Source organism: Peromyscus maniculatus, chromosome 1 (assembly GCF_049852395.1).
Source record: "Peromyscus maniculatus bairdii isolate BWxNUB_F1_BW_parent chromosome 1, HU_Pman_BW_mat_3.1, whole genome shotgun sequence".
NCBI lineage: Eukaryota > Metazoa > Chordata > Mammalia > Rodentia > Cricetidae > Peromyscus > Peromyscus maniculatus.
This window is the reverse complement of record NC_134852.1, coordinates 166,291,305-166,317,955: the sequence shown is the minus strand read 5'-3', so window position 1 is coordinate 166,317,955 and position 26,651 is coordinate 166,291,305. Positions and strand designations below refer to the sequence as shown.

Below are 26,651 nucleotides of genomic sequence, written 5' to 3'. Positions count from 1 at the left end.
GCTCAAAGGGACACTTAAATGAAAATGAGTTACAGAATTAGTTGAGCATAAACACAATTATTTTATTATCAGATATAGAGAGAGCTGATGATGGAGCTGCCATGATGTTTGACCGACAACTTCCAGCTGTCATTGTTCTGGTACCTCTACCTACTGAGTTCTTATATTTTTGGTTGTGAGCCTAGCCTTTAACGGCTGAGCCATCTCTCCAGCCCTCTACTGAGTTCTTTAAATCACAAAATTATACATCTTTTGAATACCAAGAATAATTTTTAAAATATCAGGCAATTTTTTACTCTTTAAGGGAATGGTATTTTTTACACAGTAGGGATATGTGTCTACATTATTTAATTCTAGAATACCAGTATAATTTAGAAATCAGAGAAGGCAGTTTTTTTCTAATTATATGTTATACCAGTATATAGCTTTTTAAAAACAAAAAACAAAACTTGTCTTTTAGCCAATGAATAAGATAAAACTATAGATAACCTCACTTACTTTGTCATGGTACCATATTTTTTTGTCCAGGTATTAGTAAAAATCATTTGGTATCTAGAATCAGAAACACTGTGTTCTAAAACTCACTTCATCCGTGGTTAGCTTTTATCATCTTAATCAGCCTCATAATCTCACTAGTTTTGCTTGCTTAACCACTAAAATATTAATAATAATAATAATAATATTCGAATAGGTTTTGTGCAAGCCATGTATGGTGATAATATGGAGAAAAGGTGTTAGCAAAACAGTAATGTGTTTCTGATAGTTTAATGTTTTTGTCTGTTCCTAATACGGATGTTTGACAAAGAAAAAGGGACATACATTCCTGTAATACATGCACTCCATTAAATGCCTATGTCAGTTTGAATTGTGTAATAATTCTTTCTAAAACTTAGTACTGTGAAAATCTCAGCAGTGTTCATGTTAGCTGAGAGTGTGAGTGAAAGATGGTATCCAGGTTAGGCTAAGCTACATTGACTTTGCTCATATAATAACTCCAGTCAGCTCTGGGTGGTCTAGAATGTCTTCAACTCAAAAGATGAGTGTCCCTGAGGTATAATTTGTTACTCCCTCACTCCCAGCAGCCAGCCAGATAAAGCTTATTCTTTTGTCAGTAGTCTGAAAGAGCCTCTGTTGGCCTTAGGTTTGCTGTTGGACCATTGGCCAAAGCAAGTAGTAAGGCAAAGGCTAGCATCAGTATGGCAAGCCACTGCCAGCTGTGGACTTTATAGAAATGTCAGAAGTCATGGATGCCATGATAGCCCATCTGCCACAGTGGTCTTGGAGGCAGAGAAATATCTGCCTCAGTGGGAACCAGCTTGGAGCCCAATGTGTGTGAATCATGGTGGTCCTATATCTGTGTGAATGCCTTGTATTATTGCAGTGCCCATATATTCCCATTTCTCATCATTATACTGGAATATTAACAATGTCACCATTATTTGACTGTTTCACATAAGTAGGTTGAACACAAATACGCACCTCTCATGTTTGAGATAACACAAAGAATATTGTTTCCAAGACAACTTTTATGAAATGTCAGCCTTCTGGATTTTAAACTCATACAAGAAGCACTGTTATGCTCATTCATGCTGAGTAATTTGTATACCACAGTAGTTTGTTTGGAAACATGCCTGTTGTTCTTTAAAATATGCTTAATGCTAGATTAGAGAACAGGGTTTATGGGGGGGTGGTGAACACCCTACCCCATTTATACGAGCTCATTTCTAAGGCATTTAAAATAAAGAGCTTGGGCCTGTATGGTATTTAAAAACCCTTCACATGATGTTTTTTAAAACAGATCAATTTCAGCATTAAAATGTTAGGAATTCAGCCAAGGAGCATTCAGCGTGGATTGTATAGCTGTAATCATAATGTATTATAACTATCTTCTTTGAAAGTGATTGTAGCAGCACAGTTGAACCTGGTGAATTACATAATTTAAGAGTGTTTGCCAGAATACTGTTGGAGAGGAATTTTTTAAAGCCTTTCCTGAACCAAAGCAAAATGAAAGATGGATTTTATTATGCAGTACTTAAATCATAAGAATAGTCATCACAGAATATCTAAAGATAACTCATTTAAATTGAACAGAAGGTCATATGTCTGAATGTCAGTTATCATACTTAACTGCTTGCCAGAAAATTGGGATGTAAGAGAGCATGTTTTTGAACTACCTTATTTGATTTAAAAAATGTTTTGTTTGCTTACTACCTAAAAATTTTGTTCAGTCAAAGGTAATCTTATGATTGGGACCTTATTGAGTTCAGAAATTGACTGTAATTAAGAACTTAAATACCAAGCATACCATTTAGGTATGTCATTAATCCATCTTAAAACTTTTTTTTTTTTTAAGAAATGCTAACATAGGCATGCTTCATCCTCAACCTATTAGCTCGTTTCTCAAGGAAGTGTGCCTTTTTTAGGTTGTTTATTTGTTTAAATTGATGAATTGTTATGGTGGGTCTGTCCTATCCTGTCTGCTCTCTTTCTTCACCCAAGAATTAGAATATTTTGGATAGTCTTTTCAATATAAATTTTATTTTTTGAGGAACTAATACAAGTTGAATTCTGTCAGTTCCTCCAAAGTAGAAAGACATGCAACAGGATTGCGGAAAGGAATGAGAGGAACGGATAGGACTTCTACATAAATCTTGACCTATCCTCTACCAAAACACTGAAGCGTGCTTGCATGCGTGTGTTGGAGACGAGACAGTCTAGAAGGTAGTTGCTGAGATGTGACATATATCACCCTTATGAGAGGTACATATATAAAGGAGAACATTTTTTTCCAGTTGTATTTCTTTGTTGTCAAGAACATGTACTTAATGACTGACAAAACCTTGAGCTTATTACGCATGTAATGTTGGCTTCTGCTATGGGTTAAATTGCATCCGTCTAAAAGATGGCATCCAATTCTGGTCCCTGATATCTATGAGTGTGACTTTACTTGGACATAGGATCTTAGTAGGTGTGATTAAGTTAACATGAAGGTCACATTGGAAGAGGGAAGTTTATCTGTTAGTTTTGTTTCATTAGTGTAGTAATTGATATATGGTGCTAATTTAGAATGAGAATTTAAAGTAATACACCACAATTGGTACATGTTGAAAGCTTTTAAAGTTTTGTCACTTAGTGCTGAGCCAGGTGCAGGCCCTGTACTTATCGTATATATAAAAGTATATATGATATATAATATATATGTATATATATAGTGATAAAAAGGTAAAGAAATATTGGCCCTCATGCAGTTCACATTTCATGAGAAGCATGAATCATTTAGTGAACAATTCAACATCACCTCAGTTTGCTTGTGTAGACTATATTTTTGATTTCCCCCTGAATCTGCTGGTTCGTACTATAGTATGAAGCTCACTGCAGTGAGCTTGCCTGTGCTCTTTGTGCATCCATGAACTGCATTACTCTTGCCATGGAGAGTTGTTAATGCCTATGGTACTTTCTGAGTTGGGTAGTCTGCATCCTGTGTAGCCATCTGTGGTTGGCCCTCTGAATGCCAGTGTTTCTCCCTTCCTTCCGTCCTCACACATTAAAAAAAAAAAAAATCCAAGAGGAAATTCTCAGAGCTTTAATCCCATTCTTTTCCCCTCTCTGTTCCCCTCTCTTTTGTTATAGCATTTTCATATCCTTTGCATCTTTCATACTTACACAGAGCACAAGCTTTTGTTTCATGTTAAGAATTTTTAGCTGCTGAGTGTAGTGGCACACAGTTTTAGTCCTAGCACTCATGGGAGGCAGAAGCAGATGTATCTACATGAGTTCAAGGCCAGCCTGGTCTAGAGAGTGAGTTGCATGTCTCAGAAAACACAAACAAAACAAAAGAAAGTTCTTGGCTTAAGATAGTCCTGTAAACAGACCTTTACCCATGCTTCTGTATATCATACTGATAAAACTGATTGGGTCACAAAACAAAACCTGGAAAAGGACATGAATGTTGCGGGGGGGGGGGGGGGGGTGCAGTTGAGAAGAAGAAAGGGATTGGCAGAAAATGGGTCAGAACAGGGGATAATGGGTATAAATATGATCAACATTTGTGTACACATATGAGAATGCCACAATAAAACTAATCTATGTGTAATTGGTATATACTAATTAACATTTCTTTAAAAAAATGTTGTGTTTAAGCCAGATTTGAATCTAGATCTGTCAACAAGCCCCCTGAGCACCCCCTACACACACACACACACACACACACACACACACACCATCTCATCTTTGTCCTCTTTTCTTGATACCTTGCTGCTAAGTATTTGTTGAATTTCTAACATAGTAGCTAGGTATCTTTACCTTTGACTTTTATAATGTAACCAAACCCTTAAAATTAAAGAATTGTCTTCTGTTATCAGCCATTTGTGGTCATACATGACTTGCACTATTTCTGGAACTCAGGTTTCTTTCTATCTAAAATGAGAAGGTTCACAAATCCTTCTCACATTTTCAATTAGTAATAATAATAATAACCAAACATTTTGGCTACAACACAGATGTCAATTTAGTCGGTTTGATAGAAAAAAGCTAAAAGTCTATACCACCGCCACCTCCTTTTCCCCTATAAATGCTAGGCAAGTGCACTACCACTGAACTGCATGATCCCCTTGTTTTACTGTGTATTGGGGAGGCAGGGAAGCGGGGAAGGTAGTCTCAGTAAGTTGCTCAAACTGGCCTTAAACTTGCTGTCTTCCTTATCTTTTTGCTTCAGCCTCCCAAATGGCTGAGATGCAGGCATGGACCACACTCTCTGAGTAACATGAAACTAGATGGCTTCTCTGGGCCTTCCTAGATAAAGATGTGACTTATCCTGCCCCATTTCGTGGAGCACATTGGAACTATGAGCTTTATTCCTGTTGAGAAGGCCTACCCAGCTGTCTTTATATTCTAATATCCCCATCTCTTTACACCGTATGTCAAAATAAAGGTCAAGAATGGTGTGAATTTGGTGTTTGAGAAGACCTCTTGATTGCAATTCTTGTTTTATAACTTTTCTGGTTTTTCTCCCCTCCTGGTGTTGCCTTTTTGTTTGGGGGCTGAAACTAAACTCACTACTTAAAGCAATACATAATTATTTATTTTTTTAAGATTTATTTTTATTTTATGTGCATTGATTTCTCCCCTGCCTGTGTGAGGGAGCCAGATCCTCTAGAACTGGATTTACAGACAGATGTGAGCTGCCATGTGGGTACTGGGAATTGAACCTGGGTCCTCTGGAAGAGCAGCCAGTGTTCTTAACTTTCAATCCATCTCTCCAGTCCAGTAATACATAATTAGACTCTACCTTCCAGTGCATCCTTCTTGTGACTGTTTGCTTTGTGTTTCCCATGTTCTTTTATCCCATAGCAGTGGTTACTTACTGCCATCCATGTAACTACAGTGGAGTATCTCAGTCCTTTTGTTCAATGTGACATTTTGGGCCACTTAAATACACTACATTAAGTGATGTGCTTTGCTGCAGAACTGTTGAACTGTAATGTTGATAGCATCTTTGGATTATTTTGAAAAAATATCCCTATAGTACAGTTTGAGCTTGGAAGCAGAAGTAGTTAGCTCTTCTAAGGTAATGCTTTTTACAGAATTATTTCTTTATTACTGTTTAGTTGGATTGATGTCGACAGTGAACACAAAACTTTGATGTTTTTATATGACATTCTTCCCCACTAATTAACTTCATTAGTGTAGTGGGAAAGAAGACCATATAAAACATCAAAGTATGATGTTTAATCACAACTTAAAAGTCTTAGACTCTTCGATTGCCAAACACATTTCAATTAGCTGAAGGAAGGTCAAGATTCTATTTCCCTTCTCTGGCCTTCAGAGCTTCTCCAGATTCTTTTATGGTTGACATTGGTACTTGAGCCTAAATGTTAATCTAGACAAGATAAAGTGGCATGTGGAGAACAAAATTAATCCTCCTGCAAGCTATAATCTAGTCTCATTGAGAGCCTAAGTTACGACACAAGGCAGTCATGAATTCTCCTTTTGAGTATTAATGGGAAGGAAGTGTACCATATAATAATGGGTTGTATTACCTTGTTTTCTGTTGTCACAAAGTATCTGAGGCTAGGTTTTGATTTTTCGAGACAGGGTTTCTCCGTGTAGTTTTGGTGCCTGTCCTGTATCTCCTTCTGTAGACCAGGCTGGCCTCAAACTCACAGAAATCCACCTAGCTGTCCCTCCCGGGTGCTGAGATTAAAGGCATGTGCCACAGCCACCTGGCTGAGGCTAGGAATTTTTAAAAGAAAAAGATTCATTGGCTCACAGTTTTAGAGACTGAGACATAATAATGGGTTGTATCACATTGTTTTCTGTGTTGTCACAAAATACCCGAGGATAGGTATAATTAAAAAGAAAAAGATTTTGTTGTCTCACAGTTTTAGAGGGTGAACATCTTAATTGGGATGGGTCCATTTGTTAGCCTCTAGTGAGAGCCTTGCATGACATGATAATGGCATGAACATACATGTGGTAGGGTGGAAAACTAGAGGGATTCAGGGGCTACATGAACTATAATAATCCCTTTTGAGGATAGCCCTCTCTGTGTCACCTAATTATCTTGCACTAAGCCTCATCTCTTGATGGTCCTACCACCTTTCAACATACTGGGCAACAAAGAAGAGGGACATATACAGCCCATCTCTGGATCACTATGGACTTCTGTTCTCCCGAACTTTCCAGTGTTGTAAAGTTAGAGCCACTTCATTTTTCTGTTACCATGTGTTTCAGCCTTTCAGCTAAGTAATCCTGTATTTACATATATTAAATGTGAGTGAGTGCTCGGCAAAATTGTCACAATTCCTAAATGATGAGTAGATGAGCAACAGGACCTCCTCCTCCTCCTCCTCCTCCTCCTCCTCCTCCTCCTCCTCCTCCTCCTCCTCCTCCTCCTCCATGTGTTTCAGCCTTTCAGCTAAGTAATCCTGTATTTACATATATTAAATGTGAGTGAGTGCTCGGCAAAATTGTCACAATTCCTAAATGATGAGTAGATGAGCAACAGGACCTCCTCCTCCTCCTCCTCCTCCTCCTCCTCCTCCTCCTCCTCCTCCTCCTCCTCCTCCTCCTCCTCCTCCTCCTCCTCCTCCTCCTCCTCCTCCTCCTCCTCCTAGGTCATTCCACCCCAGTATGTGTTCTTTCTTTCTTTTTTCATAAGGTTTTACAATAGCAATAATGTAATTCAGATAAGCAATTATTGTAATTGACCTTGATGATAAGTGTCCTTGGCTTATACCACAGTTTGCTTAAATCCTGAGGATGGCCAATTATCTCATAATGCCCACTTCATTGAGATTATTGTTTTAATTATCACATTCAAAATATATCTCTTTGTCAGCATTGTAGAGTCATACATGGGAATGTTACATTCGGGCGTTCAAAAATGGGTTAAGAGTGCTGCGCTTTATTTCAGGACAAGGTTGAGGTTGAAGTTTTTCTCCCTCATAGCTCTGAACTATGATTTTGGAATTTGCAATTTCTTATCTGTTGTTCATTAGGGCATGATTGGCTGCAGGGTGAGAAAGTCTAGGATCTCCCTGAGCTAATTGTGTTCTTGCAGAGGTCCCTAAGGTGATCTGGTGCCAGTGGGGATACAGTTCCAGTTGATTAGGCATTCTAATTGATAGCAATCAGCAGTGGCTTGCCATTAGCTGACTCTGCCTTAGGTCAGAGGTTGTCAACTGTGGAATCACTCAGGAGCTTTATAAATATAATTGCTCTGGGATAGGGCCAGGGTGTTCCTCTCCCTCTTCCCTGCTCTTCCTTGTGGTCTCCCTCCCCCTTGCCCTCCTCCCCTCCCATTTTCTCTCTCTCCTTATGTGCAGCAATGGCTGAGAGCCACTAGTTTTTATCAGTGTAGTTGTAAGCCATTTGGCTGGTTTTTTCATACTTCTCTTATAAATATAAGGATGCTGTTTGTCACATGCCTTACATAGTCCTGTAAGCCCTGTGGGATTAGGAGTATTCTCGTGGGATACCTAAGACTCCTTTCCTTTTCTGAATTAAGAAACTATATCTGATGTAAGATGCATGAAGTTGGCTTTACTGACTAACCTGATTTCAGCTTTATGAACATATGCATACTTCTCTGAAGGGATCCATTTAGCTACAACTCTTGACATCTTTCTCTGATCCATCTTCTTCTCATCATAATTGTTCTATAATCGAGCTCTGGATAACTGTGGTAGTTTCTGATTGGTTCCTGCTTCAGACCACCAAGACCACCTTTCATAATGTCATTCAGAATTTTGCTATTTTAATCTAACATGAATTAGCATGCATACAAAATTTATATTGTACATTTTTAATTGTTTTTAATTGCAAAGGATGGATGTAAAAAGATATTTTCTGTCTGTGGGACTTTCAGAATTCTTACTCTAGTTTAACTGAGAAGGGGGCAGATGGGAATGATTGAGAATTTAGACCTTTTCCAGGACCTTGGGCTCATTTTTAAAACACGAATTCCTTCACTGCCTGTCAGTGACATGTAGAATAAAACACGGGCTTTACTGTGGCCTAGTGGGCCTGCACAGTTTTCACCACCCCACTTTCCATACTGTCCTCTGAGGCATTCCCCACTCGGCCCTCCATATGTTCTAGTTCTGCTTTATCTCCTTTTGTAGCACAGAGTGTTAGCACTTATTTTTAATCTATTTTATTGATAACTTAGATTATGTCCACTATTTAAGGTCCCTTGCCTGTTCTTCTTTATTCTTAGTTTCTTTAGACCCAGTAGAGTGCCAGGCACTGAGCAGGGCTCGGTAGCAAAACATAGACTTTGCTACAGAATTAATTAGCAAGGTGGTGCAGCTGCCTTTCACCTACCATTGTACCTGGTTTCTTGTTGGAGTCATTTGTCAGGTTGAGTGAAGCTGGAGGTGCAGGTGTATGGCACATTGCTGTCACCATGAGTCAGGGTTGTTCTAGAGGAACATTTAACCTGAATTATACAGACTAGGGAGAAGGCAGAACTTCTGAAGGAAGCACTAAGCTAAGTGTGCAGCTAGAGGCAGAGTTGAGAACATGCTTCTGTTTACGTCTGGAGAAGTAAAGAGGCTCTTTCTCAGTTAGCTTTACCTTCTTTCCATACTTCACAGCAGGTCTCTCAGCTTCCAGATGCCTTGAGTGGGTTCTTGACCAGAACTTGGCCTGTGCCTTTTTGGGCAAGTTCCAGAAGTAAGCAGAGAAGGAAGGGCAGCATACCTTCCCTTTCATGTAATTATCACAAGTAATTCTCATTCACCTCCTTAGTTCATGCCATAAACCAGATAGTTTCCACAATAGAACTATACCTCTTGAAGTTCCGAAGGCTAAGAAGTCTTGGTCAGGGTACCTCCCATTAAGAGTCTTTACTAAGGGCCCATTTCTGAGACATAAGCAGCATCTGGCTGTGTTCTTCCTATTAGTGGGAAGAGCAGATGCTTGCTCTAGCTGTCTTATAAGCTCACTCATTCAACTCATAAGGCTCCACACTTAACCTAATCCCCTTTCACAGGCCCTACTTCCAAATATAAACACATTGGGCTTTAGGTGACAATAGGACGTATATTGGAACATAGACATTCAGACTGTAGCCCGCAATCATTGTAGGGCATAAACCCTTATCTCTGTTGAGCAGCTTTGAAAGTAGAAGCCTGGAAGTGTTGCCTAACCCAGAATTACATAGCTGACAAATATACTAAACCTAAAACTGAAACCAGAGTTTAAATACCAGAGCACATGCTTACTGTATTATGTACTTCTTCTTTGAGATTCTATGCCATGGAAAGCTGATGTTTTGTTCGCCTTCACAAGTATCTAGCATATTACCAACATTCAGCTCAGGGTATAGCTGACATCTGAACACAAGCCTGATTGATTAAATGATTTCTCTTTACTAGCTAGGACTAAAGTTCTACACCGAATCCCTTTGTCCCTATACTCTAGCAGCTAATGTCCTCTCCATCCCACTGTCTATTCCCAGTGGACAGAAGTTAGTGAGTACTTGTTTGGAAAACTTTCATTAGTGACCCAAATATCTGTGATGTGCCATTTGATTAATCCTTTGTTCTTGGAGACATTCTTGAAAGCCCTAGATTGGAATCTTCTGAAACACCACTGCTCCTCAGGTACTACAAGCTACCTGCCAGATCAAAGGCCGTTGGCCTTATTACTGGAGGGCTGCCTTGTGATGGGATGTTTGTGCAGATATGTACATATATGAGAAGAGAGACTAGAGCACAGAAACCATACCTGGGTTGCAAATTACTTATATTCATTCATTTGCTTAGCAAACACAGCATTGTTCTTGCATTACAAAGTGAAGTCTGTTGAGCCATTTAGTCTTTAATAGCAAAAGTGTAACCCTGGGCTAGAGTTCTTTCTTCTTAGTAAAATGGTGATTGATCAAATAGTATTCATTTCATTTCTCCATATTGCAAGAGTATTTTCTCCTAGTCCATTCTCAGCATGTTGCTATTACTGCACCAATTAGCTCGATGCTGAATTGCAGTTAGTTTCATTCAGTTCTGTTTACTGAGTAGCACTGTAGTGATTAAATGTCATAGGGTACACCAAATATACAAAAGTAATTAACCCAGAAAGGACATGTTAGAATAAAGGTCAACAGCCTCTTTAGCCCATGGTGCCAACAGCAAGACTAAGTATTGACAGAAACAGAAGGGTTGCTGGTAGGTCTGGATGGAGAAGAGGGGTGGGAGTGTGTGTGTGTGTGTGTGTGTGTGTGTGTGTGTGTGAGAGAGAGAGAGAGAGAGAGAGAGAGAGAGAGAGAGAGAGATGGGGAAGAGGGAGAGTATTCATACTTGTCTACTATGGTAAGTAGAATGGGATGCTAAGATTTGACATCAGATTGTAACAGCCCTACTTATTGTTTGAGAAGAGGGCGAGATAGTAAGCTGCAATTTTGACTTGACTTTCATCACTTGTTAGTGCCAAGCTTTTTCTTGGTTTAACCAGGGTAATCTTTTTTTAAATTAATATATATATATAATTACATCATTTTCTCTTTTCCCCTTCCTCCCTCCTCCCAAGCCCCTCCAACTCTTTCCATGCACCCACACCCCAACTCTCAAATTTATAGCCTCTTCTTCCCTGTTTGTTGTTTTTAAATATGTGTACATGGATGTTTGTGTATGCACAGACATAGAAATACAATCAGCTGAATCTTATTTTTGTTGTTTGTGGGTATATGGTAACCAGAGTAATCTTGATGCAGGCTTGGTGACTCAACCTTTCTTCCAGAGTTTTATACCCTGTCAAATGTCTGCAAATCTAGCTGTCATTGAAAACTATTGCTTAAAGTCATTTCTCTTTAAACCTTTGCACATACATCTAAGTATTTTTATCTCCTATGTTTTTATCCCTTTATATTTGAGTCACCATCAATCACAGTTACTATTAATGCATTATATTGTTTTACATACTAAAATTTGACATAAAACAGTAGGTAACCAGTAATATTTTTAAAAAATCAACCACTAGGAAGCTTTTTCTCATAAGTACTACATCTTTCTGTCTTATAGTTAGCCTTTTTTTTCCCATTTGTATGTGATGACTTAACTGCCCAATGGGGGAAATATGATTTTTTTTTCCTTTGAGGTATAACCATTAGGCAGAAATCCCTAGGAATTGTTATTTTCTAAATGACCATCACAGAAAAACAACTGGTGGCTGTATTCTTCCTGTGGTGGGTCTCTCAGACATGATTCCTTGAGATCTAGCCTTTTCACTAGTCAGTCTTAAGTAAAATAATAATAATAATAATTTTTTAAAAAGTACTTCTCCCTAGCTGTAGAAAGCTACTGACCACATGATGAGCAACAGGGATGAAGCTAACTGAAAATGGCCCCTCTTCTACAAGAAATGTATCCCTTTTAGAATAATGAAGGAAATTGGTGGCCTTGGTATGTTTCTTCAACAGCACTCACCATATATGCAGTCAGAGGCAAGGCTGGCACAGACCCTGAAGGAAGACCTGCACCCTAGATTGGTGGATTTGCAACAGAGAAAGGTATCAGTTTGGATTCACCTCTACCCAACACCACTTACCTCTATTTCAGTTTTATGTTTTCCACTGTTTTCTCTTGATGCCTTTTCAGCCTAGTTCAGGAAATCGTCACCCTCTCACTTTCAGAATTACTTTTAAAAGCCTTCCTTTGATGTACCTACACAAACTCCCACCTACCCCGCTTCACAGACACACAACTATTGAGAACACAGAAGTGATTATATTGAATGTCAAGGATTCAAAAGACTACTATCAAACAGTATATGCTTGCTACATATGCATAATTTCCAGTATCTAGATAATGAAAATCACATGTGTCTGAGAGCATACTCTGTGTTCCTTTGTTCAACAGCTGTAATTGAGGCAGTGGTGCAGATACCAGGAGAGATGAGGGGCTGAGATGGGACTCACAGGGGAACCTGGCCTGGCTTCACAGGTGGAGAACTTTCAGAATATGGCAGTTGGCTGATACAGAAAAACTGAAAAAATGTTTAGCCACACAGGCCCGAAAAGAAAGTTCTTGGCAGAACTTGCATCAAACTCTAAAATGAAAAGACTTGGATGTCTGCTCTAAGAAAGAAACTTCTAGATGAAATTAGGGAAAGTAAACAAGGACTGTTCTACCTGTCCTATCATAGTGCTGGGGACTTGCAGTGTCAATGGGTGTTTGTTTCTCTTGTGTTTTGAAAACTTTTGGATGTGTTGCCTAATATGGTAACCATAAGCCACACACACCTTTCAAGCAACAGAAATATGGCCTGTTCAAGATGAACTATAAGTATAAACTGCAAACCTCCCTTTGAAAGTGTAGTACTAGCCGAGAGAGATTGTAAAATATCTCAAATGTTTATATTGCTTGTGAATTGATACGGTATTTTTTTATGTCTGGAGTTGTATATGTGACTAAGATTAATTTTATGGTTTCTTTTGTGTTTAATACTGTGGCTACTAGAAAAATAAATACATGTGTGGCTATATTACATTTCTATTGGCAAATTCTATTCTGAGAAACAAATCACTTTTTGTTGAAAAATCTAATCAGTAATTATTAAAAACTAGCTATTTTGTCCCAAAATGAAGACCAGAGGTTCAGACTAACAACCTTAAAACTACTAGGAGCTTATCTTTAAATTGGTTGATTGTTATTCCTCCTATGTTCCTGCAGAAATGCTATCAGATACTGTATAGGACCTTTGCATGAATAACACAGAAGAATATATATGAGGTTCTTTGGCACTAACACTTGAAAAAATTTATGTTTAGCCTTCCAAATAGATTAACATAGTTTACTAGAGAAATAACAACACAAAAAGACCAAGGTAAAGATCCTAATACATTAAGATATGGCTTGCCAAAGCTTAGTTCTAGGTCATTACCCTGCTTTAATTCTTTCAAACAGCTGTTGTAATTATACTGATATTTTGACACACACAAACAACAACAACAACAACAAAACCAGAATATAGCACAAGATGGTTAAGCAATTTACCATACCAGAAATTTCAGAAATCTTGCCACTTTGGTTTTTAGGACAGTCAGATTTATATACCCCATTAGGTAAGAGTTAGTATTAGTTGCATTAGTAATATGGCAGTAAGTAAAAGAGTAGTGTAGGCTATATCTTACATATTTTTATTTGTCCAAAAGAAAATTGCCAATATGGATAACTAATTAGTGCAGAATACACATACAAATATTTTAACTATCTTGTTGATGGGAGCAGGGAATTCTTGAAGAACAAAAGCACATGACAATGTTAAACTTTGCAAATCTGAAGACCATTGAATTGAAGGGCACAGGATGGACTGGACAATTAAACATTTGTGTGCAATACAAAGTGGTATGTGCTTGGCAAATATTTATTACAGTTGCTGTTAAAATTGTGATAATCAAGGTAAAGTATTTGTACACACACACACACCCTGCACCATTGCTTCCTCATGTGGCCCACAACTTGGACCACATACAGGGTGACTGTCAAGTGAGGAAAACTAAGTCACCTGTATAAGAATCAGGCCCATATCTTTGGCATCAAAACATCATGTTCTTGCCCCTGAACTTGCCAGAAAAAGTAAATGTATTTAATGAAATTTCTGGTGCAGAGCCAACATCTTTATTCCAGGAAGAGGAAATAACAGTCAAAAAACCTCAAGAGGACATTAAGATAATGTTCTAATTTAAAATCAATTGTATTGATACCTTATAAATTATTAGGGCATTTTATCCTGACCAAGTAATATGTAATGTTGAGACCACAAAAACAAAGTACAAATGACTACATATCAAAGTGCTGTCTTTCTAGTTCATGAAGGAAAACAATGCATATGCCTTTTGTATTCTAAATACTTTGACTTCTGATGGGAGGTCAGGCTGTGGAATTCATTTATCTCCTTATTTCTTCACTTCGTGTATATTCAGTAAATCCTTGTTGAGCAAGCGGATGAGTAAAGATTGTACAGTAGTTTCCGCCATTGCCAAAGAGGATTGGCTCTTCATACAAGAGTATTATAATAGATTTTAAGTACTGTGCTCATAATATGAACTCTTCAGTCCTTATTGAGACCTTAGAGTAATGCCTCCACTCTACCCCACCTGCTGGGAAATGAAAACTTCAAGAATTTTAGTAAGTTGTCCTAGGTAATAAGTGATGCAGGCTGGTCTTGAACCCAGGGCAATCTGACTTTATGTCTACAGTGTAAAAATTGGAGACATTGACTCAAAAGATGTTATTTTGATTTTATGCAGCAGTTTGTCTTGACCCAAGTTTCTTACTAGAAGAGAAGCAGAAAGACAACAACAATTCTTTAAGAGTATGCCCTTCATATGCTACAAAGATAAAACATTGTAGTAACAGTAGACTTCATTATATGGCAATTGTATTAAATATTCTTTTAACAAGGGCAGATCTTCAAAAAGTTCCAATCATTTTTGAAGGTGAGTGTTGATTTATGTTAATTTGAAAAAGCAAATTCTGTGAGATTGTCTGCAGAGTGTGCTTTTTATGACATCCTTAATCAAGCAGGTCGTTTAAATAGAAGTCTTGGTGTAATGAGCAATAAACTGACAATAGTAACTGACTCAGATCTTTGCCACAGTCAGTAGCAGTGTGCTCTGAATTTTAGTTAATTTACATAAATCTGCATGTGCTGAATTGTCATGTGAGACATGCATTTTGACCAAATGATTTTCATTTTTAAGATACTAGATTTTTTCACAACTGAAGTTTATTTATTTGCTCTCTGGGAATATGAATATTTTGGTTAATACTAGTCAATAAAAATATCAATCAGATGCTACTGGGATATGGTACAATGTTTGGTATACATAAATTTATTGGGCTGTCAACTTTATTTCAAAACCTCCTAGAGTATTTGTAAAATGTGCAGTGCTTCATCTTTGAGACACAGCAAAACCATGGCTTTTTGAATTCAGGGGCTGGAGGAGATGGCTCAGTAGTTAGGAGCACTACTACTCCTGAAAAGGGCCTGAGTACAGTTCCCAGCTCCCATTTGACAGCTTACAGTCATTCATAACTCCAGTTTCAGGTTATTAATGACACCAGGCATGCCCTCAGTGTGCATACATACCCTCAGACAAAAGAATAATGCTTATAAAAAGAAAGTCACCATTGTTTGCTTTTGGTATAGATATGCATTTTCAGCTTGTCTAAGAGGTTGCAGAGGAAATGTACATTCGGGAGTTTGGTTGTAACATCAGTAAAGGACCTGTGGGTATATTGGCCCTCCTTTTCTGGCTTCTCTAAACTTACCATGACCTACTCATTCTAAGGTTTAAGAGTTCTAGAACTACATTTCAGTTAGAGTAACAGCGTAATTTGTCATCTAAATGATTATTGTTAAGAATAAAAGAAGCCTGGAAAGCAAAGCAAACTATTAATCAGATTTTCATGATGCTCCTTGGCTCTTCATTGTACCTGTTTTCCTGTCTAAAAACTGATTTACTCTTTTGTACCTAGTAGATATAAAGGCAACCAACCACCCATGGCCAGTGAGCTTTAGAAATTTTTTTCCACATTGTTTGTTTGTTTGGGCACACACCTACCACAGAGTATGCACCGAGGTCAGAGGAGGAGGAGTTCCTGTCTTACCTTCCACTATGTGGGTTCCAGATAATAAACTCAGGTTGTCAAACTTAGTGGCAAGTACATTTACCTGCTGAACTATCTTGCCAGCCCAAACTTTTAGGTTTTTTTTTTTTTTAATCTTAGATGTCCATTCAAATTTTAGCATATTATTTCTGCTTATAATCTGTAAGTGGGCAGGAATGACTTAAGCATAGCACCTTTGTGAATAGAAAGCAAAATTAGTTTGGTGGACATTTGAAATCGAATTAGGAAATCCCGTGTGAACATGATATTTGTAGTTCTTTCTCTGCCATATAGAATCAGAACTTTACTATGACTGTTGAAAGATGTGCTTTGGTTAATTGAAACCCTATCATCGTGGGCCATTGGAATATCTGTGTTGAGGGGAAGTACTACAAAGTGCCTAGAATAGTCCTCACATGGACCTTCTCCTTTCCAGTCTGTCATAAAGAGAATAGACTAAACCACAGTATACAATGAGGTATCAGCATTACTGTCATTGCGAGGCTAGGCTGTGTGCCTAAAACTATTTCTTGAGCTTTGTATAAATTGTTCTTCTTCATCCTCAAAGAAGCCCAGAGTAGGTGAAGATAGTATCTTGTTATCCCAGACTACAAAGAGACTGAGTAAGGGTAAACATCATTCCTGGGGCTATAGGGCTGTTAAATAGAAGACTCCAAACTGTCTGACTCCAGAAGTGCTCTTGCCTACTATTACAGTGTATGTTCCCTGTTATTAAAATTAGCTAATTATATTAATACAACCTTCTTTGGAGAATACTTTATAGAACTCTTTCCCATACATGCCGTCTTTGATCTGGAAGTAGACAGGTGTGGGCCACCCATTTCAAGTTGCTGGAGGTATTAGTGTTCTACAGCAGATTTGGCCAGCAGCCCCAGTAAAATCTAAGGTGGATTTTAAAATGAGATAAAGGAATTTTTCCTTTTTGAAAAAGTCTGTTTTCTAATACTAGGAATATAAATATACATAAAGTACATTTATGCTGCCAGTATAATTGGGGTTTTTCATAGGAAACATAAAAGTTTGTATTTTTTTCCTTTGTAGTCTCTTGGTGCCTGCCTACCCCCCCCCCTTTTTTTTTTACTTGAAACACATCATGTTGTTTCTTTTCCCATTAAAAATGGATTTTTTTAATGCAGAGCTTTATAAAACATGAACATCCAGATTATTTTTTACTTCTAAATTGATCTGCTTCTATGACTACCCATGTGTAACATATTTGCTTATATTATGATAAATTGTAATGAAAATATTTTTCTGAAAGAGTCTAAATGTTTAGATTTATACAGTGCCATGATGGAGTTCTAGTAAGTATCTTAAGTAGTAAGCTATGGAAATAACAACCTAACTAAGCTATGTGGTGAGAACCCATGCCAAGTCAGTTTGACTCCAGAGCAGTTATGTTATTAGGGTGTCACTGATCACTTCAGTATTCATAGTGCAGCTTAACCTTTAAATGCTAGTGATAATTACTTTATTATTTTACTAGCAAGATCAAATGTGTAACTCTGTTCTACAATGAAATTAATACAAGGGTCTGGAGAGATTGATGGCTCAGTGAAATTCTGATCTCCAAAACCCACATGTAAGCAAGGTGGGCATGGTGGCCCTTCTGTAATCCCAGCATTTAAGAGGAAGACACTCTGTTTCTAGAGCAAGCTAGACTAGCACAAATTGTTGGCTCTGAGTTCAGCAAGAGACCCTGCCTAAATAAAGTGGAAAGAGATCAAGGAAGACGCCCAGAATCAAACACCATATGCATGAGCACATGCATGCAAACTTAAATACAGATATTCATGTGTAACACACACATACATACATACAAAAGAAAGAAAGCTGTCCATAAACAAGAGACAGCAATCTTAAGAAAAAAAGAAGCTATTTGACTTTACATGTGTGACAATAAATAAACACTAAGACTAAATAGGCATTGTGTGGAGTTGGCTCAAGGCCAGTTGTGGTGCACACCTTTAATCCCAGCACTTGGTAGGCAGAGATAGGCAGATTTCTATGAGTTTAAGGCCAGCCTGGTTTACAGAGTGAGTTCCAGAACAGTCAAGGCTACACAGAGAAACTTTGTCTCACCAGAACAAACCAGAAAAGCTAAACAAGCATTACTTTTTAGCATTAATTTCTGAGAATGTATTCATTATTGTTTAGAAATTGTTTTTTTTTTCCCTCTTTTGAAGAAAGTTGAAATGACTGGAAGTAGAGTGTCAGAAGGCTCGGATAGCATTAAGTCCACCCACCCACCCCCACCCCACCCACCCACACCCACACATAGGTTCTTTGTGAAATAGCACATTTAGTAGGAGAAGGCATCTCATTGGTAAAGGAATAAGATGAAGAGTGGAACTTTGTTTTATAGATCCAAGGCACCCTAGCACATTTTATTCAAATGATATCCTGTGAAATTCATTTAGTGACCTTCTTCAATGTATCTAATTTTTTTTTCTTTAAGGAATGTTTTTGTTCCTGAGAATTTTATACACTATATTTTGATCATGTTCATCCCTACCTGCAACTCCTCAGATCCACCTCTGCCTCCCCAGTCACCCATATGCCTTTTGTGTGTGTATGCTCTTGTAGCTGCTGTGAGTTCCTATGTATATCTGTTATGTCCAGAAAACAGTTTCCATTATGTCTGTCAGCCTTCTTGGCCAATAGATCCCTGAACCTTGAAGGGGTGGGGTATGATACAGATGTTTCATTTAGGTTTGAGCACTCCAAAGTCTCTCACTCTCTGCTTATTGACCAGTTAGTTGTAAGTCTGTTAATTGCCACCTCCTGCAACAAGTAGCTTCTGTGTTAAGGATTGAGAGATTTTGCTGACCTATGAGTATAGCAATAAGGGATTGAGTCATCTTAATGCTATGTGTATTCTTCCCCAGGGCCTATGACCTAGCTAGCCACAGGTTCTTAGCTTCATTGATAGTGCCAGCTGTGAGTTCTGTCTTCTAGAACAGACCCTAAATCCAATCAGAAAGTAGTTGATTACTCCCTTAACAGTCATACCACTGTTGCACCAGTGGCCATCTCTGCCTAGGCAGGTAATTGTTGTAGTTTACAAAGTTTACAGGTGAGTACAAATTACATTTCTTCTCCAGAAACATACATTGTTCCCTCCAGCACTGTAAAAGCTAGCCAGTAGAGATCAAGCTTCAAGTTTAGTATTGGCTTGATTTCATCATATTCTATGACTCAGTGTGTGGTGTCTTTAGCAATAGGGTCTTACTGTCATTTTCTGGATGGTAACCAAGAGCAATGGGAATAACTGTAATGCTTAGGAGTCTATGGGATTTCATTGGCCAACAACTCAAAGAGGTAAATCATTCCTGGTACTGGGTTTTTATTTGGTAATGGTATCTAGTTAGGGATCCACCCCCCACCCCCAATTTTAAGGTACCTCCATTTAAACCCTTTCTATGTATGTATACATTTTAAGAAGCTTCTATGTGATATTTTCAAAAGACTGTCAGGTGTTAGTTATCTCTTCCCAAATTCCCTATTCTACCCTGCCCTCCCACTTCCCACCCATTTAATTATCTCAGGGGTTTTGAACTAGATTGAAACACATGTCCAAGGGTCATGTGGAATTTTTTGTGTTTAAAAACATTCCTGGCCAGTTCTGTGCTGCCCACCTTGCTGGGTGCCCCATCTCAGGGGAGCTATAGTCTGAAGTAGGAAGTAGTTTTCTAAACAAGCAGCAGTCTAGTTGTTGCACATGCTCCATTCACTGAATGAACAGCATATTAAGGGAACAACAGGAAGCGAGTAACTACTTCTGCCTGGAAGCATCTGAGGAAGCTTTAAAAACTGACCTTAAGAGTTGTTTTTTATGCTGGAAAGGGCTTTTAAAAGATACTGAGCAAAAGGACACTTCTGTAATCCCATGGAGTAAGGCTACATACAGATGCTGTGAAAATACGTAGAGCTCTGAGGAACATGCTCAGTGCGCTGATGGAGTGGGGCAGGATCAGGACTATGGATTGGGACTTGTAGAGGGGCTTTGGAATACAGCCAAACTCAGGAGTTCAGATGTCTTTCCTAGGTTGTAGGAAACCAGTTGCCTTCTTAAAAGAAGAGTAAGGGTAGATCACTGAATCTATTTTGGGGAAATAGAAAATTCCAGAAGTATGGAGACTATTAAGGGTGATAACTAGCTAGGAAGTTTTGGCTGGAAACTAGTGGTCTTCATGTGTGACTTCAATAGCCATAAAACCATACTAAATTGGGTTTGGTAAGAGTGTAAAGCAAAAACGTCAAGCCTATGACTTAGAAATGGAACTACTTATAAGTTAATTACCTAGCCTCCTTTTACAATTGTTTGGGAGCTGGGGATGTAGCTAAATGGTAAAGAGCATTTGTCATGTCAAGGCCCTGGGTTAGATTCCCATCACCATAAAAACAAATAACAAAAATTAGAAATAGCTTAGCTTGTGATGCTTTGTTTTAGTCTTTGTCCTTACTGAATAATGCCCAGAGTCTTTTCTGTCATTTAGTCCAAAGTTGTGTGGGGGTTGGGCTGGTGGTTGGGGTAGAGTATGTGTGTGGAGGTTAGTGAACAACTTGAGGTTTTTGTCCTTGCCTTTCACCTTTTTTGAAACAAGGTCTCTTGTGTGCTGCTGTGTATAGCAGGCCACCTGGCTTCTAGCCTTCTGAGATTCTCTTCTACCTTCCATCTCCCTGTAGAAGGACTGGAGTTAGAGGCTCATGCTGTTCCTTCCAGATTCACATGGGATTCTAGAGAGGAGCACTGAGGCCACTGGACCATCTCCCTAGCCCATGGCACTGGCAGATTCTTGAGGGTAGTTTTGGTCTTCATTTTTCCATCCATAGTTTTAAGCTAGCATATATGTGCTCAGTAATTAGCTGACTTTCATGACCGAGAACCACCTTTCTCAGGCTTCAAATCTTGTCACCAATGTTAGGAACACCTCAGGTTAAGCGCCTATTGAAAGAACAGATGTGACGTCTGTGGCCTGAGCCTAAGACACATAACTCCTTACTGTGGTCTCCTGAGACATGAACCCACTTCCTCTGCTCTGGCCACAGTGACTTTAGGGTTTCCAGAAACAAAATGCAGAAATACAATTGATGTTTGCAGGGATTTTTTTTTTTTCTCTCTCCTTGCTTCTGCGTGTTCCAGGCTGTAGATGTAAGCTGAGGAAAATATTCTGTGACTATGATCTATATATCACATGGCCACCACATTTGGTTGTTCAAATCCTTAATGATTAGTTTTCCCCATTTGAATTTGTTTTAATTGAAAAATTACTGGTTATCCTTTCAGCTCAACTGCATTCAGTTTCTCTGTGGGAGTTTCAAATATAAAACAAAACAAAGAAAGCCAGCCCGTCTTTCCCTGGGTGCTGTTTCTTGTGTTTTCTTCCTTTCCAAACTTTGTGAAAGTCTTAAGCAGCATGCTTGAGGTGCTTGAGACCAGATCTGCTCTTTAGAGTTTGTACTCAGCCTACTGTCCTTTTTATTCTTTCTTCTACTCATCTTTCTGCTTTGTCTTTCTCTTTTTCTTTCCCCAGTACCTCTGTCTTTCTCCTTTCATCTCCTCCTCTGTCTCCTGTCTCCTCTTAATAGCTTCCCAGGCATGTACTATAGAACAACAACAAAAATTGTTTAAACAACAAATTGTTTAAATGCTCTCATAAGTAAATGATCTATTTCAATCCTGCTTCTATTTCTAATTCTAGAGCTCTTCGGTATCCCCATCAGCCAGTTTCCGAGGTTCTGAGAAACACAGGAACTCTACAGACTATTCTTCAGAAAGCAAAAAACAGAAAACAGAAGAAAAGGAAATTGCAGCTCGCTATGTAAGTTCATCCACCTTTGCTTTGGAGGAGGTTAATTTGTCTTGTTCTTTATCAGCTGGTAATTTTAACCATTACCAGCCAATTCTAGAATATAGGATAAACAATGTGCTTTAAGAGATTTTTTTAATGTATGGTATGTATAGCTGTATCTCAAGCTATCTCCATCAACTAGCTGAAGCTATATATGTGTTTATGTTTATGTGCGCAAACATACATGTATGTGTGTACGTGTGTATGCATGACCACAGTGCTTTCCTCTAGCACCTAATCTAAGATCTGGGTATACTAGGTTATTATTATTTCTGTTAGGGTAGTTTATTCCAGAACTTTATGTGGTTAGCTTAGACATCTACAATGTCCTTCACGTGAATTGAAGCTCCTTTTCCTGTAGTGTCTAGACAGGTCCCATAAGAGAAGGGAGCATGTTAGATAGGAAGTGTGGAGCTGGTTCCTTATAGGACTATGGGCTCAAACTTTGGATTTTTACTTCACATTTAACCATGCAATGACTTACTCGGATTTTTTAACTGCTGCCAGACCAAACCATACCCCACCTCACTTGTAGTCTGTGTTTAGGTGGGTGTGAAAGTTTGTGTTCTGTGTTTTACAGTAATAAGCTGTTGTACTCCGTTTTTCAAAAATGGAAAATGGAATCATTTCCTAGCTCATAACATCAACATGAAGAATAAAGAAGAGTACATTGTAAAATGTTTTGTGTGTTTGGTACAGTATTCATCACATAAGGACCTGATGTGGGCACATAAATGGAGTGGAAACTGTGATGTTGCTTGTTTTTACTGGAGGGTGGAGATAATGCTTCTCACTTCTCTGTGCAGGACAGTGATGGTGAGAAGAGTGATGACAACTTAGTAGTTGATGTGTCCAATGAGGTATGTTTGTGGCTAGCTTCACTTCCTGCTGCTCTGCAGCTGTAACAAAGGCTAGTGTCCTCCTTAGGAGAAACTATTACTGACTTTATACATGGCTGTGCCTTTCAAAAGTGCTGCTCCTTCCTTTCAAATGCCACTATCCTCTTTCACCTCAAGAAATTCACAGGTGTCAGTGGTCACCCTACTGATTATATTGATGCTCCTTGCAAATTAATGAACTTTTTGATTTTTGTTTTTGTTTAGAATCTGACCTCAATACCAGATGTTTCCTTTAGCAATTTCAGTTAAATTTGTTATCTTTTTCAGAACATTTTGTACTTTTAAGCAAGCTGTTAAGTACTTTTAGTTAGAAGAGTACCCCAGTCAAGGACCTGGGTGCTGTGAGTCAGTTGTGAGTTTTAAACTTTTCTTTGCAGGATCCATCATCCCCTCGAGGAAGCCCAGCACATTCCCCCAGGGAGAATGGCCTAGACAAGACACGCCTCCTCAAGAAAGATGCCCCCATCAGCCCCGCCTCTGTTGCATCTTCCAGCAGTACCCCTTCCTCCAAATCCAAAGAGCTTAGCCTTGTAAGCTGCCCATCCTTAGCAGAATTGCCACTTACAAACTAGTTGTTGGATTTTGATTTTTCAATTTTTATGTATTTCATATTTTTCCATAGGGCTTGGATTTCCAAATGATGATGTATGTGTTTCAGATATAAGTTTAATTAGAAAAGATGTTTTGAAACAGAAAGGTTTACTGAATGGATGGTATTTGCTTACTGAGTCTTTCTGTAAGTCTAAGAGAGAGATAATGGATGAAAAAGAGAGAAAAACATCTTAGTAAAGTTGAAAACAACACACTGGAGTTAGAGAGGTGGTCTTATTGTCTGTGGTTTCTGGTGAACTTGGTTTGGGGTTTCAGTCATTTTATTACTGGCTGCATTTGAATTGCCCAGCTATACACAGCTGCGATAATTTTAGCTTCTGCCTCAGAAGTATCCTGTCACTTAGAAAAAGTCTGTTTTGACTCAACACAAATGCCAGACTGAACTGCCTACTAGTCAAGGTACTGTCCCTAAACCTACTCATGTGGCTGTGGAGTTGATTGCATTTGTGTGGGGCAAATCCTCGTTCTTTTTAAACTTCACCGCTTATTTTCATTTTTAAAAAAAGCCATATATAGTTTTTGGTGACCTTTTGAATTCACAGATAAGTGATAGGAAGACTCTCCTGTTTGTGTGCAGATACAGAATATATGTGTGTAGGATGGAAAGAAAGCCTGAGTAAGGTTTGGGTTTAACTCCTTTGTCTTTCCTTCTGGAACTCTGGTTGTCTCTTCATGACCTCTCCTTTCTACTATGGGTTCCATGATGATTCATGTGTGGCTGTTTTCTGAGAGGATCAAGTCAGATAGAGAACTTTTTAGTACGTGAACAGTGTGTTTAGAGGCTGGCATAACTGTGGCCAACAGTATGTGGCCCACAATCAGAATTCATGGTTGGTGAATTTCTTTGGCTTCTGACTGAGATCAGGCTCCTAAAAATGACCTCAGATCAGCTTCAGTTCAGGTCTTCCTAAACTCTACCTTCCTGGTTCTTTGCCAGCTACTTTTAATCAATGCAAGATATAAGAGAAGCTGAAGGAATTCTTCAACTTCTTTTTCTGTTTCGTTTTGCTTACTGTTTCAATATTAAAGTAACTCTTAAAGTCATGTTCTCCTGGCTGATGTACTCTGTCTCTTATTAGAATGAAAAATCTACTACTCCTGTTTCAAAATCCAATACTCCTACTCCACGAACTGATGCACCTACTCCTGGCAGTAACTCTACTCCCGGATTGAGGCCTGTGCCTGGAAAGCCACCAGGTGTGGACCCCTTAGGTTAGTAAGGGGGAAAGTATTGTATATTTATTTGTACAAAGTTGTTTTAAAAAAGACTTAAGTCTGGTCGGGCGGTGGTGGCGCATGCCTTTAATCCCAGCACTTGGGAGACAGAGGCAGGCGGATCTCTGTAAGTTCGAGGCCAGCCTGGGCTACCAAGTGAGTTCCAGGAAAGGCGCAAAGCTACATAGAGAACCCTGTCTCGAAAAACCAAAAAAAGAAAAGAAAAAGAAAAAAAGACTTAAGTCTGTTTTAAGTGACTTAAGTAATGTAATCTGTTAAAAGTAGTGATAACCAGCACTGACTGTTAGGTAAAGTAAATATTCCAAGCTAAGCATGTGGCCCCACCCATGTCTAGCAGAGGTTAAGTGTTCAGGAAAATGGGATGGATGATTGAACCACTCCAAAGATTGAATGATTTTGAGAATAGTAAAATGAGTTCATTTGAATTATGGATTATATTATTAACCAAGTAAACAATGTGCTACTACAGTTTTCTGTGTTCTTGGTTTTCTCTTCAGCATCTAGCCTGAGGACCCCAATGGCTGTACCTTGTCCATATCCAACCCCCTTTGGGATTGTGCCCCATGCTGGGATGAATGGGGAGCTGACCAGCCCTGGAGCTGCCTATGCTGGACTACACAACATCTCCCCACAGATGAGTGCAGCTGCTGCAGCAGCCGCAGCTGCAGCAGCCTATGGAAGATCACCTGTGGTATGTTTACCTGCTTTTATAGGTTAGAATTTGGGAACACACAGCATGGTCTTGCATTCTTTTTAATGTAGTTTATATAATACAAAGTATTTATCAAAGAATCTGAGTGTTTTTTTAATAAATTAAGATACATGGATTATTTCTTGATTATGTCTTTTCTTTGGGAAGATGAGAAAGTTTATGACTTCTTAAAATATAGTAGCCATTTTGACATTTTAAACTACAAAATTGGGCCACAAGGAGAAAAAATATGGTGAAGCCTTTGTTTCTGTAATAGGTTTCAATAATGAGTAGTGTAATATTTTTGTATTCTCTAGTCCTGAATAAATGACCATTAAATCCTAAGCATCCTGTCATTTTACCAATAAATACTTCTATAAATGTCTCAAATCTTATTTTCAAATGATCTGTTTTCCTAGACTTGAGGTGCCATGTTGTGCAAAGTAGAGCAAGTGTGAATCTGGGTTTGTTTTTTCTTTTTTGTTTTGTTTTCCATGGGGACAATATTAGGTGGGATTTGATCCACACCATCATATGCGTGTGCCAGCAATACCTCCAAACTTGACAGGCATTCCAGGAGGAAAACCGTGAGTACCTTTTATCTCTTTGGATTCATTGTACCAAGCTCTGGTCCCTGCTTGACTTTTGGAGTTTGGGCATTGCTGAATACTAATAGGGCTTCATAGTATTTTTCATTTTCTCTTAGCAAAAGACAAGGCATAAGGTGGAGTTTGGTGTTTTCAGTTTAAAATCAAGCCTTCACATTAAAATGTAAGTTGTGAAGGCAGCTCTGGCAGTCAGGCCTTCTTCATGTCTGTTGCTGATTTTAAGGCAGTTGTTGTTCAGAAAGTGTGATGTTTATATGCAAACTTAGATGATTAGAATTTGAACATGTAGAGAACAGACACGCCAAATTTCAAAAAAAATCAGGACAGTCTTCTGCTCAGTTCTATTTCCAGAAAAGGTAGTTTGCTCATTTGGCTTCCTTACTGAGAGCTGAGCATTTGGAATGTCTGTTCACACTCCCCTGGAGCGATAACAGACCAAGTACAACATACCTCTTCCAGCCTCTTTTTCTACATTCTAGTCTCACCACATCCCATTCTACAGTCTTGGTTTCAGTATATTTGCACTCTTCTCCTCCCCCTCCCCCACTACCTAAACACAGTTCTAATTGGATTGGTTTTCAAAGAAAACTTTTAAAGTAAGTATTTGGCTCCTA

The 26,651-nt window shown here is 38.6% G+C and overlaps 1 protein-coding gene across 9 annotated transcripts in view; it reads left to right on the top strand.

Moving 5' to 3' along the window:
• Positions 1-26,651, top strand: part of Tle4 (TLE family member 4, transcriptional corepressor) — a 141,384-nt gene that overhangs the window by 100,099 nt on the left and 14,634 nt on the right. For 4 of the 9 annotated variants that reach the window (XM_016006412.3, XM_016006374.3, XM_006970130.4 and 1 more), the window contains 7 exons: positions 11,921-12,010; positions 21,842-21,961; positions 22,798-22,851; positions 23,268-23,420; positions 24,582-24,714; positions 25,236-25,429; positions 25,940-26,016. In XM_016006412.3, the coding sequence (XP_015861898.1) occupies positions 11,921-12,010; positions 21,842-21,961; positions 22,798-22,851; positions 23,268-23,420; positions 24,582-24,714; positions 25,236-25,429; positions 25,940-26,016 (821 nt within the window). The remainder of the gene's footprint in view (positions 1-11,920; positions 12,011-21,841; positions 21,962-22,797; positions 22,852-23,267; positions 23,421-24,581; positions 24,715-25,235; positions 25,430-25,939; positions 26,017-26,651) is intronic. The other 5 variants (XM_016006573.3, XM_006970133.4, XM_006970132.4 and 2 more) reach the window with 2 other exon arrangements.